Source organism: Sesamum indicum, linkage group LG15, assembly GCF_000512975.1.
Source record: "Sesamum indicum cultivar Zhongzhi No. 13 linkage group LG15, S_indicum_v1.0, whole genome shotgun sequence".
Lineage (NCBI taxonomy): Eukaryota > Viridiplantae > Streptophyta > Magnoliopsida > Lamiales > Pedaliaceae > Sesamum > Sesamum indicum.
In genome coordinates, this window is record NC_026159.1 from 3,750,598 (window position 1) to 3,765,169 (window position 14,572).

Sequence of the window (14,572 nt, forward strand, 5' to 3'; positions counted from 1 at the left end):
TTGCCGTTTGCCTTGAAATCAAATTAACATGAGAAACAGGCGTTTTTTCGAGAATTTCGGCCCCCAAACCGCTGTAGGCAGTTTCCAATCGCTAGATCTCGTCGAGATACCCAAAATCAAAAAAAAAATCGCCCCAATCCGACGTCTCTACGCAAAGTTATGGCCTTTTGAAGTTTCGCCCCCCCAACCGCGCCAATCCGCGGTTGGAGCCTCGGAGTGGCCGCGTGGCTCCGTTTCCAATGCGAAGATCTCGACGAGACACCCCAAAACGAGTGGTCGTATTGGCAAAATGGTGGTCCGAGCGTGGAGATATCACCTCCGGAAGGTCGTGCCCCGCGCAACATCTTTGTGTGTGTGTCGTGTGAGGGTCCTTGTTTGCCAATCTTGCTGCGATGCTTGCCGTGCCCGACGTGCATGCGTAGAGTAAATTATATTGGATCAACTGTGCTTGTACTCACCACCTGCCCAACATTCCGAATTTGTAGTGCTATTGTTCTCTGTCCCAATTAAAGAGGAACAGGTTCAGCCATGACAGCACCAACTTTAAATTTGGCGATCACCCTGCATGCATGCTCCATTTGCAAATGTTTTTTCTGCTGTCTATTGGCAGTCTGTGCTGTCATTGTTCAATACATGCTTTGATACTGAATATGTTGAGACACGATATAGGCTCCCCATCAGCAAAATACAGGAAAGAAAAGAAAAGAAAATAAAACAGCTCAAAAAAAGAAAGCAAAGCAGACATTGGACTACCATTGAAGAATTTGAACACAGGTTGAAAGACTTCAATTAATTGAAACCAACACAAAAACAATGAGGCCATGACCTTAGAAGTTCCTTCAATGCACTGAGAAGCTGTCAAGATATCAAGGTGGGTTGTGGAGGTGACAAGTGTGATCCGAGATGTTTTGAAGATAAGTAACAGGGTGTCTGTGCAAGTGATTTGAGAAGTGATGTTATGAGAAAAGGAAGTGTGCAAGTGTAACGCACGTATCTGGTTTATGATAGAAGAGAGTGAGGCTGTGAAAGCTGAACGAAGCAGTGGATGCATAGAGCGCGAAAGACCATTTGTAGTATTCATAATTCCCCGGTTTGTAGGATGACAGGTTACGAGATCGTAAACCTGTACAAGATTAACCATAACCTTCGGATGTGGACTCCCGTCTGTGGTCAGCTTGAGGTTATGAAAAAAAGTTGGTGAATCCTCCATGTTCCACTACCTCTCCTGGTGAAACAAGGAAGATGCTGCAGCAAAATCAGAAACAGGTGGTGCCATTATGTCCATGAATCTGCAGCAGAAACCAGAGTTAATTGAGCGCTTGACAAAATGAAAAGAGAGGTTTAGAAAACTCCCTGAGCTGAGAAAAAATCTCATCACTTTGAAGCCGTTTGGAGGTGGTTGCTGCAGCAGCGCCTTAAATTGTTCCAACAAAGCAAAAACAGCAGCTGCAGCAGCAGTTTTGAGCCAAAAATTGTCACTCTTTTTGCTGTTTTTTGATCAAGAAAGCTGAAAAAGAGGGCCAAGTGTGAGGAAAGCTCCCTGTTTGAACCATCCAAAGGCTGTTCGTTTGGACTGATCATCCGTGTAGCTTGTAACCATTTTTTAGTTTGAGTTTTCCTCCATTTCAGCAGCAGCAGAAACAGGTTTGGAGCAGCAGAACGATAGGAACAGCAGCAACCGCAGCAGTGAAAAAAGCAGCAGACTGGAAGGAACAAGAACAACAGCAGCAGTGAAACGACATGCAGCAGCGGCAGCAAAGAAGCAGGAAAGGACTTCCAGCGATGTGCAGCAACAAGAAAACAGCAGCAGAGCAAGGAAACAGCGATCTGCAGCAACAATAAAAAAGCAAAAGAGCAGCGAACAACAGCAGCAAAATGGAGCCTTGCAGCAGTAAATAACGGCAGTAGCAGCAGAGTACTGTAAGAGGGGAAAACAGCAGCAGCGAAGGGGAAAAAACAAGCAAGAAAGTCAAGTTTGCAGCAGTAAGAAAACAGAGAAATTCGAGAGCAGAGTATTCCCTGAGAATTCCTTCATTTGGTTCGGATGTAGGGAATTCCTTGTCGGTCACATTCGATGATCCCCACAAGTTGTCCTTGAAGCTCCTCTCCTCTCAAGAGTTTAGAGCTATTTGTAGAGGATGCAAGGTTCGCAAGATAGTCTGTTGCTTTGTTCCCCTCTAGGTAAATATGTGTGATCTTGTACTCCACTTCTTTCAGCATCAAGCGAATATGAGTGAGCATGTGCTTTAGGAGCCAGTGAGCTTTCTCAGATTGCTGCACGAGATGGAGGATGCAGTTCGCATCAACCTCAATCCAGATCCGTGGAATGTTTTTAGTCCGACAGAGCTGGAGGGCTTTAAACAGGGCGAATACCTCCGCAAACGTATTATTAGTGTCTCCAAGAATTTCATAAAATGAAAATATGACTGCTCCCTCCTCATCTCTTGCCATTCCTCCTGCTCCAGCACGCCCTGGGTTTCCTTTAGAGGCCCCATCCGTGTTGATTTTTATCCACCCAAGCTCCGGTTTCGGTTTGGTCCACTTAACGATCTTCATTTTGGCCTTGTAACTCGATCCCAGATCGAAGCCCATGGATTTTGCCACGTATCGGTCCCCTTTCCAATTGATGCATTTTGATGTTTTGCTTTTGAAAGTGGTGACAATGTATTGGTGGACCTTCCATTTGATACGTTCCCAGTTGAAGTTTTTGTTACGGTGCTTCACATCATTCCTTTCAAGCCAACTAAACCACAAGATGAGCATGGGAACAATCATTCTGATGTGGTGAATTTCCTAGCAAAATGCTCCCACACATGCCTGATTCCAGGGCCTTTAATGAACACGTGTTGGAGACTTCGATGTGATTACAACATGAGCACTTAGAGGCCAACTGAATACCTTTTTTCTGGAGTTTCTCATCAACTGGGAGTTTGTTGTTGATAAGTCTCCACAGGAAGATAGACATAGTTGGGCTAATAAACGGACACCAGATTTCCTTAATGAGCTGCTGTACTGCTCTCGTTTGTCTCAGAGAGTTCCATGTGGCTTTCATAATTCCCATCGCCGCTCAACTTCCACAGCTTGAATTGAAATGCATGGACCACATCTTGGATTCTTCTAACCCCAAAACCCCTTTCCTCCGTCGATAGCAGACATCAAAGAGCACACCTTTCTTATTCCCTTTAAAGAGTGTTTGAGGCGAAACCCTGTGACTTGTTGTATGCATTGGATTCGGAGGATAGAAGTTTTGGGCATTTCTTGCGCCAAGAAAATATTGTCAGTGATGTTGCGACCTCCAATAAACGCAGATTGGCAACGGTCAATTAGGTGCTCCAATTCGGGTGCAAGCCGGTTCAAGAGAATTTTCGTGATAGCTTTGTAGATGACATTGTAGCACGAAATCGGTCGGTAGTCATCAACAGAAGAGGAATGCTCTGATTTGGGCACGAGAGCAATGACGGTGTGGTTAAGTTGCCGTAGCATCCGTCCACTCCTAAAGAAATCCAATACGGCGCTGCGTACATGATCACCCACCACATTCCATGCTTTCTTGAAGAAGCATGAGAAACATCCATCGGGGCCGGGTGCCTTATTGTCGTTGATATTGAAGATTGCGTTCTTGACCTCCAGTGTTGTGACTTCCCTACAAAGTTCATCAGTAATCTCGAAGGAGAGTTTGGGGCCCGCAATCGAACACTCCGTCATCGACTAGGATAGTGTAAGACTCGGTGCCCAAGAGTGATGTGTAGTAATCAATGAACTCTTGGGCAATCTCATCGGCTGCAGTAATAATGGTCCCGTCAGCTCTAGTGACTGCCGTGATGGAGTTTCTAGCAGCATTCCTTTTCACCATATCATGGAAAATTTTGGTGTTTTTGTCCCCCTCTTTGAGGTAATAGATCTTTGCTTTCTGGTAGAAGAAGTGTCGTTCAGCCTCGGCAAGGAAAACGGCCTTCCTCCTAAGATCTCCCAAAGATTCCCGAAGCGTTACATTTTCCGGATTCCTTTCAAGCTGGTTCTAAGCATCTTGCATTGCAAGGTCAGCCTCTTTGGCCCTGGTGGAAATGTGACTATAGTGTTGTTCGTTGAAAGCTTTCAGTGCACCTTTGAGTGCTTTCAGTCTCTTGCAAAGATTGAATTGTGGCGTTCCCTCCACATTCAAGTTTCATCGTTGCTCCACAGTAGTTAAGAAGTCCGGATGTTCTGCCCACATATTGAAAAAACGGAATGGTTTTGACTTAGTAGGAGAATGATCAAAGATAGTGACAATACCCGGGGAGTGGTCGGATAGGCATCCCCGTGGGTTGAAGTGGGCGCTGCAGTGTAAACCGACCTCAAGCTATTCGTTGTTGTAAAGGACCCGATCAAGTTTGCACCACAAAGGGTTGCTGTTGTTATTGGAATACCATGTATAATACCACCAAGTATTAATATGTAGCAAACCAGAAAAACCTATATTTAGACAATCATTAAATGAACTGAATAATTCGATCTTTGACAATGAATTTTGGAATTATATAATTCGAATATAATTTTTTTTTAAAAGAATAATTATTTTATCAAATTATTATATATAATTTTATAAATTTAGTAATATTTAGTGATGCGATTCGATTTTTTCAAGTTTTAAATTAAGTCCAAACCAATAGTACGGTACAATTTTATTCTAAATTTAAAATTGCAGTTCGAAAAAATAAATCATGAAAAATAGTCTGATTCGATTAGATTCGAACAGTATCGGGCGGTCTTAATATTTTTCTCACACCACTAGAAAGTACCATATCCCCCCAGTGGTGTTTACTTGCTTTACAATGTGCTTGCATTCTCAGCATGGATTTCCACTTGATTAATCTTAAACATAATACCAGAACATCTCTATAGAGGCCCCCATGAAGAGACGGATGTGAAATGGGCTGAAATCTTGATGAACTATGAGGTACTCATCACCTTTCGGAAAATGAGAACCAGAAGGATGGATAAAATGCACGGATGTAGCCTTTAAGAAGTTCGCCAAGACACTCAACTGGGACGGGTCTCCAACTCATCTACGTACAGGGTTCCCACCTCGTGGTACTGGCTCATATCCTGTTCCAGCTCTAGACGAATAAGGTACATTGTTCACAGAAACCTGTCCTTGAGGCCCTACAATTCCTCTAGATGAGGCATCATAGCTAGCACCTTTCTGCGTATCATAATTAGATCCCCTATGAGCTTCATCTCCTGATGCCCGTTGCATATCATAAGCTGGAGCACTTTGTCCGTCATAAATGGACCCTTTACGAGCATCATACCCAGGTGTCCTCTGAATCTCATATCCAGGTCCCTTCTGGGTGTCAGACCTAGGTCCTCTCACAGTCATAGCTTCATATGCGGGTCCCCTTTGGGTATTATGGACAGATGACATAGGTCCCCTGTGGGCATCATAGCCAGGTCCGACTGATCCCCTTTGGGCATCAAAACCAGTTCCAGTTTGCACTCTCTGAGTATCGTAACCTGCTCCAGCATGTCCCTTTTGGGCATCATACCCAGTTCCAACATCCCGTCTATGGGGATCATAACCAGTTCCCCTAGATGCACCATAACCAGGGCCACTGGATGCATCACGCGGAGTTCCTGAACCATAAGGAGTGGAATGCGCTCCAACATGAGGAGAATTGCCCCCGGGACCAGCTGCACTAGCAGGTCCCCCCCCACTAACCCGGAAGGGGGCGGGGCCCTGGCCCTGTTGCAAAGGGACATAAAGTCAATTACCACTATCAATACAAAAATACAATATAGCGGAAATCTTTGAGTTAAATGAACCAGAGAACTTCATAGTTCTAAGACATGCATGTAGCTTCTCAGTGTCCTTTGGTAACCAAAAACTGTTTTAAGTACAAGGAGATCATCTAATCTAGAATAGCTCAAGCACACACATTAGGGAGCATATTCTTTTATATACATGCAACATGAGAAATGATCAATTAATCGGATACACTTTTGTTTCAATATCCCTTCTCTTCAGCTTTTGTTTCAATATATAAGCTGCAGTACGCGCACACTGGTCAGCAACCAGATCGTGAAACTCCATGCTAATTTGCAAACTGTGAGATCTGGGATATTCTTTTTTATATTCAGTTAGATACTCACATGAGAAATAATAAATTAATCGGATAAAACTAATATATACCTGTCCCACACCATAGGCATTTTGCACAGAAGCATAGTTTCCCCCAGGAACACTTCTATTATATCCAGCAGAACTGCCATAGGACCCTCCTGCATTTGCATTGTGACATGAGCGATCTAAAAGTTTATACACCGAAAATGAAATAAAATGGGTCTGAATATCACCTATACCTGTCCGCAGGTCGAAGTTCGCAGAATTAGCCAACTCTGCTCTGAGCTTGTCCACCTCTCTCGACATTGCCGCATAGTTCTTCTCCATCACCTGAAGAGATTCAAGGTGGTCATTGTATAACTTCTTCTCGTAGTCATACGTAGCCCTGTGCAGATCGCAAACCATCAGACCGTTATAACTCTAATATGAAATTAAAATTTAAGAAAAATAAAATTCAAAAAACGAAAAAATTGCAAGCTGTGATATAAATAATTCAGCATTCAGGATTCTGAAGATATGTAGATTAGTTTATAATGTTCCGCAGGGACTTGTAGAAACGGGCAATCACCATAAACATCATATCTAGAAGATGGATATGTCATACAACTCAAAAACCTAAAAATTCAATATATCCTCAGAGCTTTGCGTTTAAGCTATATTTTCTAGCATTAGATATGTATAATTCCTCTCCCGGAACCTTGTTTCAATGTAATAAAAGAAACAACACCTGCAATGCTGATACTCCTGTCTCAAGCTTTCAAGTTCTGCCATTAGAGAAGGGATTTGCTGAGCCTCAGATTGAGCCAACTGAAGGTCACGGGTCAACTGCTGCACCTTCGAAATTAGTTCCTGCCTTGTAGAAACCAAGCTCTGTGCTTCAGCTCTCGCTTGTTGCAATTCTGTTTTGCTGGATTTTGCAGCTTCAAGTTCAGACTCCAACGTTGACATTTTATCTATAAGACCACTCATCTGCTGCTCCTTTTCAGACTTCACATCTGCAATGTGAGTATGTACTAACTGCAGGTCATGCTTAGCGGTAGCAAGATCTTGTCTTAGAGTTCCATGAGTAGCAGCAAGCCTCCGATTTTCTGTTGCGAGTTTTTCTATCTCAATGTGTTGTGCAGAAAGCTTTTGTTCCATCACCTCATGAGGAGGCAACATCTCAAATGGCGGGAAACCACCAAGAGGCGGACGAACTGCAGATGCATATGGATCAGGATGCACTACGCCAGGGACCGGAAGAGGACGACGAAGGTGGGGAGGAGGGACTCGACCTTTGCTTGCCATAATCAGCTGCCAATATGTGACTTCTAATGGGGGCAATTATTACTTACAATGCATATAGGGCATTGAAAACTCTGCATCACAAGAAGTTAATTCCACAAAACCGATGTTGCAATTACACAGAATCAAGATCTCAAACACAGAAAAACTTAACAGAAAATGACAACGCAATATGTTGTGATGCAATCCACCACAGCATAAACAATAGTGTATAGGTCAAGCTCCTTAAGAATGCACCAACTCCAATAAAAAGCGAGCAGTTATCATATGTATCAACTGTCAACTGTATTCATTGTTCAGTTCCATTAATTAAAGCAGGTAACACTGTTTCATAAGATGTCCTAAAGAAGACCTACTTCATAGTCCAGTTGCATATATGTGTACCAATCCATAACTATTACATTGAATTTAAAGGATTGCCATAAACATCTTTCTATTTTTGTTACCCACATAGCACCTATTCTTCAGTAGAATTCCACAATCCACATCAAGCAAGAAATGACTCGACTACTCTAGGTATTAGTATTACAGTTAAGCAGACTCCTGCATGATCATCATAATCCATATATTCATCCAACAATTTAGATATGCATTTCTGGTGCATAACCAAGCAAGCTAAAATAAAAATAGAAAAAAGAAAAGGAAAAAAAAAAGGTACGTAAGAAAAGCACCCAACCAAGTTAGAGTACTCCCCAAATTTTTCAGATTAACAAAGTCGCACAAGCAAGCCAATTAAGGTACTATCTTAACAAAATTATGTATCTATAGGCTGATCGATCTGCCGATGCTGCCCTTCACACAATCTTCAAGGTTCTCTGATCGATTAACTAGAACTCCTAAACTAACATCCTTCCATAAACTATCTTTACGTGCATAAAGTTGCAAGACAAAAATTTACAGCAGACCACATTTAAAAGAAATTCTTCTATGCCTCGCGTAGATGGGACACTGTAACATCGGATGAAACTAACCTGTGCAGCTTCTTCAGCACCGAAAAATGCAATTTCAGACACTTCCTTAACTATTGAAACGTTTGATGACCTCAGAAAATCGAAAACACATCACCCTCGCCCGACATCGGCAGCGACAGTCAGGGTGGTTAATTGCGGTGGCAGAGATTGGGGTGGTTTCAGGTGGTGTTCGGGGTCAGGGTTTTGAATGATAGCGAGACAACTGGAGAAACATTTTTCTGAAATTACTCCATCAAAGTAACAAAAGAATCTGGAGACCTATTTTGGACTTTCGGCCCAATTAGATGTAAACCCAATTACCTCGGCCCAACCCACACACAGTTGGACCGGGCTCATGGATCAAATCCCGGAGAGCACCTACTTAGTGTCTCTTCCTTTTTTGGTCTGTCATTTTTTTAATTTTTATAATAATTTTAGAATTTTTTTCATCAACCTCCATTTTCTCTCTTACTCAACTTTCATATTTTTTTTTTTACTTGTCTCGAAGTACTTGCTCACAACTTCTATCTTTCCAATGTTTTTTATTTATTTAACTAAAAATATATAACTTAAAAATATAATAATTATATCTTAATATTTTAAATTAATTGCACACAAATTTTGATGTGCCACACATACATTAGTTAAATATTAAGGGAGAGCACCCTTTTAGTATCCACCCTTTTTTGGTTGTCTTTTTTCTTTTTTTTTTTTCCAGCTACTAACTTCCACATTTTTTCCATTGTTTACAAGTACTAAAAAATTATTTTTAAAAAAGTAGTATGTATTTTTAGTTAATATTTTTTCTCTACTCTAAATATTCTCTTTTAAAATTATTTATTTATTTTTATCATAATCATATTCATATTCTCATTTTTCCTACAACAAAAAATTTTAGTATGTGATATTTAATTATTTATATATATATTTTTTGCACATATATCGAATGTGTCACATACAACTAGTACTATTTATTAAGCTTGAGTGGGATACAGTAACCACCTTTGATGTTGACCAAAAAATTTAAATATATTCATTTTTTTACAAAATGATTATCTTTTTAAATTTTTCTATAGAAAATATTTTATTCATGCAATTTGAAATTACTAAAATTGTTTAAGAATGTCGCAATTATGATAAGTTATTTAATTATGTTTATTTTATTTCATATAATTAAATAAAATAATAAAAAAATTAAGTTATACACATATTGATCCGGCTCGAATTCAGCGATCCCGAGTTTCGAACTCGCCTCAGATAGCTAACTCCTCCAAGATTAGATTTTGGGTTCCCTGAGAATAAGACAAAAACAATGAGCTCGTTGGGCACGTCTCCGACAATGACCCTCCGACGCTGAAGTTAGGTTGATCGAGAGAAAAGTGTGCGATCACAAAGTTCGATCTCAATAAATGCAGAACAGTTACCTTCAATCACGGCGTTTCGAGTCTGTATATAGGGCACAGCCACGTGGCCGCATCCTACTGGCCGGCGTCCCTGATGGGACGGTTACGATTTTCTGGGTCTTCAAGGACATATGGATCCGGGTCGGGTCCTTGCGACCCGACCGGTAGAAAAGGCGCGGATCCTTGCTTAAACGACTAAAACGCCCTTAATGAAGGGCATTTTGGGCATTTTACTCGCACTCCTTAATCCCACATCATTTACTCCAGCACTTATCCAAAAGTGCGAATTACCACTTTTGGAGAAATACAGCAGCCTCGTCCGTCGATCTCGCCAGCAGAGCGTACACGTGTCACCATCCCCTGGCTCTATTCGCAGCGCGGTTCCCAAGAGGGTGAGTCTATAAATACTCCCCTCGTTCAAATGCTTTCTCTACCCCACATATTAGCTTTTAGCGACCAGATCTTATAGTTTCGAGTTCGCGTTCGAGCTGAAGCTTCCAGAGTCATCCTGTTCTTAAGGTACGATGTCTTCTAGCTTTTCTTCGAATCCGATTCGAGCTCTGGCTCAGGGTCGTTTGCGACCTTTTTTGGGTTTGCACACGGTTCTTTCTCTACTTCCCCAAAGAGAAACACAAAATTCCAAACGTCCAAAAACCCTTCTGACAAACAAGCGGGACCTTCTACTCTTGAAAAATTCCAAGATAGGCTTACTAGGAATCCATGGGAGGGGGTAGTCAGTAGTGTTAGGACCCCTGCTCGCAAGATTAGGGAAAAGTATTTCATACCCCCTGAGTACGAGATCATTATTCCTAGTTCTTTTGATCGCATGCATCGTCCTCCCCCTAGTTTTTGTGCGTTTTCTATCAAGCATTTTGATGTCGGGTTGAGATTTCCCTTGGCTCCTCCTCTGGCAACAATTTTGAATAAACTGGAGTTATGTCTTATGTAGCTCTCTCCTAACTCTATTTTCTCATATTATTCTCTTCATCGTAATAATGCAATATTTAGATGTAGAACCCAGTTTTGATAACTTTTGGAGTTTGTACTCTTTCACCACTTCCAAACGATCCGGTGAAAGAGGTTTCTTCTATCTCTCTGCCAAGCCCCATTGTAGATATTTAGATACTTTAAAATCGAACGTAGGGGCCTGGTTAGATCGTTACATTTTTGTTCGACCTCCTAGGGGTGTCTGGCCCTTTAACACGGAATGGAGTAAGTATAAACCTGTTCCCAGGACAAGTGAAGGGGGGCTAGAGGGCGACCAAATAAATAGTCTAACGATTTTTAAATACGACCCCAAGAAGCTTCTCATTGAGAAGGTTTTGCGACTGTCCGGACTGTCTCCAGCGCCCCTCCACCTTGATGAGTTTATAGGTGATCTCTTTTTCTTGTTAATGTTTGCTCCTTTTTGCTCTGTTCAAGTTCGCTCACCTCCCTCCATCTTGCAAATAGTTTGATCATGAGATCTCGCAATGCCATGCAGCTGAAGGCGGCTGCGAAAAAATTGAGGAAGGGGAAGCAGGTCGCTGTTCCTGCAGATCTCCCTTCGAGCTCGCCTGTCTCTGCTCCTTCGCGGGCCCCTGCGCTTGCGAACCCTGCTGACCAGCAACCCATCCCGATCGACAGCGAAGAAACTCCCTCTGCCCCTCTACACGGCTATAACTCTTCGGAGTTGGAGTTGAACTTAGACGACGTGAGTGGCGATCAGGGGGCCGAGCCAGAGAGACTCGATCCCAACAGCAGGGACCGCTCTAAAAAAAGGAAAAGAGCTTCGCACAAGCACGGGCAAGGGGACGAGGCCAGGGAGAAGGAGCCAGCGGAACCCTCTGGCTCTTCAAAATCTAAGTCCCACCGATCGAAACTACTGAGCAGGATGGCTAAGGAAGCCGCAGAGAAGACCAGCCAGGCTGAGGAGCGAGAAAGGTTTTTAAGGTTAGCTCAGCTCGATTCGTGCTGGGAAGAGAGCAGATAAGCCTTGTGAGGCGGTCAATCCCAAGGAGATCGAGCGTCTCCGAGGTGGGATAACTCTTCCAGTTCGATGCTCTTTTCTGAAGCGGGGGGTGAATCCTTCGATCTCTATGACTCTTTCACCTCGCTTCGCGACCAAAGCTCCTTGGTAACGAACAACCCCGTTCGGATCGAGGAATATGGGGTCCACGCTCAGCTTCAGGTATCTTCTTATTGCTAATCATTGCTCCAGTGTTTGATTTCTAACTGATTTCGTTCGAACTATTTGTGGCATGAACTCGTGTAAGAATCACGAAGATTCCCAGGACGACTTACAATTTGATTCCAATAAAACGTTTCTAGCTAGCTAGTTCCAAGGCTTGCGTGATATTGCTATGCTGGTCCTCATTCTTTGTATTTGTTTAGGGTAAAAAATATATGCAACTAATTATAATTAAGTTATCCTTAAATATGTAAAATTATATATTTCTTTACAATATTTTCAAAACTATACTTGTACTCCTTTAAAAATTACTCATTTATATTTCTATTGTTTTCATTATGATTTGAATGAAAAATGTGGATGATATATGTTGAAGCAAGAAATGATCTTGCAGCTGCAGTGATTGAAGACTGAAAAAGTAGACAAATGCAGTGAAGAACGAAGAAAACATCAGGAGGAAGAAAGAGAGGAAGTTGTTGTTTACTTAAAGAAAAACGTATTTTTTGTAATAGCAATTTTTAGTGTCCGTTAGTTAGTTATTTCTGATACTGGTTTCTTCCTCTTATAAATCGCTTGCACGTACAGTTGCAGAGCATTGAACAGAGAAGTGGTCTCTTTCTTGATTCTTGAATAATACAGTTTTGATGGCTTTCTTGTTTTCTCTTCTTCTATGCTTCAAGAACTTCAACATTATAAACTTTTACTTTTACTCCTTATTCAGCATTCCATATAAATTGATGAAAGAAATAACTCAGTTATATTTTTATACTTATAAGAGTAAATGTAATACATAAAAAGTCAAAATGATGTGAAAGTAATGAAATATTATTTTTCGAACTACAGTCGTTGGATAAAGTAACGGTTGATGAATGAAAAAACTCATATTTTGGTGCATTTTTTTACTTTCTATATATATGGCGTTAATGTTAATATCATTATTTTGCATTCATATTTGAAAATGTTTTGTTTAAATACTTCGTCTAATGTTTGTAGGATTGAAATACAGAAGAGGAAAATGTTTGTGATGAAGGCAATATGGAGAAAAAAAGAATAATCGCAATGATCGCTAAGTCAACAACAAATCAAAAAAGAAATATTTTATTGTTGTCGTGAACATTGGTTATCTTATTGGAGTATATTTCTTCTTCTTCTTCTTCTTTTTGTTTTTTTATCTGAGTATGTTTTATATATTGAGAAAGATGGCACGTAGACCCTTTTTAAAGTTATAAAATTAGGATTTCTCTTAAAAAAAATTTAAAATTATACTTACACTCTCTTTGAAAATTCACTATTTATATTTGATCCTCTTTTTGTTAGGAATTAGACGAGAAATGCTGACGTTAGCCAAAAAAATTACATAAATTTTTTAATTTACCCATAATTTAATGTTTTCATTTAATAGTTTTGTACTTATGAAGGAAAAAATATAATGATGTTAACCTTACTCCGTATATACATTACATTCATCAAGTATACATAAAAATATTAACTGATGGATAAAATTAAAAATTTAGGTATTTTTCTTTCCTTGCATCAGTATTTTCTATCTAAATTTTAATGGAATGGGGTCAAGTATAAATTGAGACTTTTTGGAAAGGGTGTAGGTGTAATTTTAAATTTTTTTAAAGAAAGAAAATACGATTAGTATTTTTGAAAGGATCTGAATATAATTAATTCTATACAAAATAACTCAGACCCCAACTCGTTTCATATTATTTCATAGGCATTATTTAACTAATTTTAAAATGAGACATTATTATATAATTTGTGAAATGTAAGAATTTCCAAGTTGTGGTAACCGTCCTTTTCCTTTTGACAAGTCTAAATTTAGAGTTGGAATTATGTCGCCAACGCCAAGAATTGAAGGCTACCTGGATGCCTGGATACACAACTTTATCGGTGGATCTACAATATTGAGATTAAAATATAGTTTTTATTTATAGAAATTGAGGGTCTACAGTCTACAGTTGGGCTGAGACTTGTATTGTTATTGCAACAGAGATTTAAGAATAAACAACATATTTTTTTCGTTTCAACAATTTTTTCAAAAAATATTAGGGTTTTCAAAGGAATTTCGGATGGGATTGTAGGGGTTTTAATTTTAGATGTAGGGTTTCTCTTGGCTAACACTTTTAGATCTCTTCAAAAGAATTTAAAACGACTAAGTTTATGATTGAACTTTGAATCCATCATAATTAGACTAAAAATCTAATGAATTCAATGAACGATCTAAAATCCATTAATTTATTTTATAACCCAAGCAAACTGAGATGAGTTTTCAACCGTGAATTTAAATTTTACAATACCCAAATTGATCTATGGAAATACATCTTAATAAAGAGACTTGCTTAAGAAACAAACAATCAAAGGAGTAATTGTGCATAAACATAGATCTAGATAACTTTGCAATTTGTATTTATAGGAAATACAAGGTTTGCACGAAAAGTATTCGAGAAGGTTACAAATGCATCGTAAAACTGATCATATTATATAGTGAAATACTCATATCATCGTCGTATAATTCAACAGTCACAACACCCATTATTCAATACTGCAAGGCGAATATCCTTACACATGAACGAGACGAACTGGGTTTGGGAAACTATAGAAGAAAAAAGAGCATCATTTAATCATACACTCTGAAGACATGCACCCGAGTCATAAA

At 40.0% G+C, this 14,572-nt stretch overlaps 1 protein-coding gene across 1 annotated transcript; it reads right to left on the reverse strand.

The window, feature by feature from the left end:
• On the reverse strand, window positions 5,042–8,567 carry LOC105178326 (protein FLX-like 2). The gene is made up of 5 exons (XM_020699131.1): window positions 8,356–8,567; window positions 6,828–7,458; window positions 6,340–6,485; window positions 6,170–6,258; window positions 5,042–5,722 (listed from the first exon to the last, which is right to left on the reverse strand). Exons 2-5 carry the CDS (start codon window positions 7,385–7,387, stop codon window positions 5,042–5,044), a joined length of 1,476 nt encoding a protein of 491 aa, XP_020554790.1. The 5' UTR covers window positions 7,388–7,458; window positions 8,356–8,567.

Bases quoted from the DNA above. Each gene is read 5' to 3' on its own strand.
- LOC105178326 (XM_020699131.1), bottom strand. From the start codon at position 7,387: ATGGCAAGCAAAGGTCGAGTCCCTCCTCCCCACCTTCGTCGTCCTCTT. The intron at 6,259-6,339 runs GTATAGGTGATA...ATGCAAATGCAG, and splicing joins GAACTTCGACCTGCGGACAG to GAGGGTCCTATGGCAGTTCT. The intron at 5,723-6,169 runs GTATATATTAGT...CCTTTGCAACAG, and splicing joins ATGCCTATGGTGTGGGACAG to GGCCAGGGCCCCGCCCCCTT.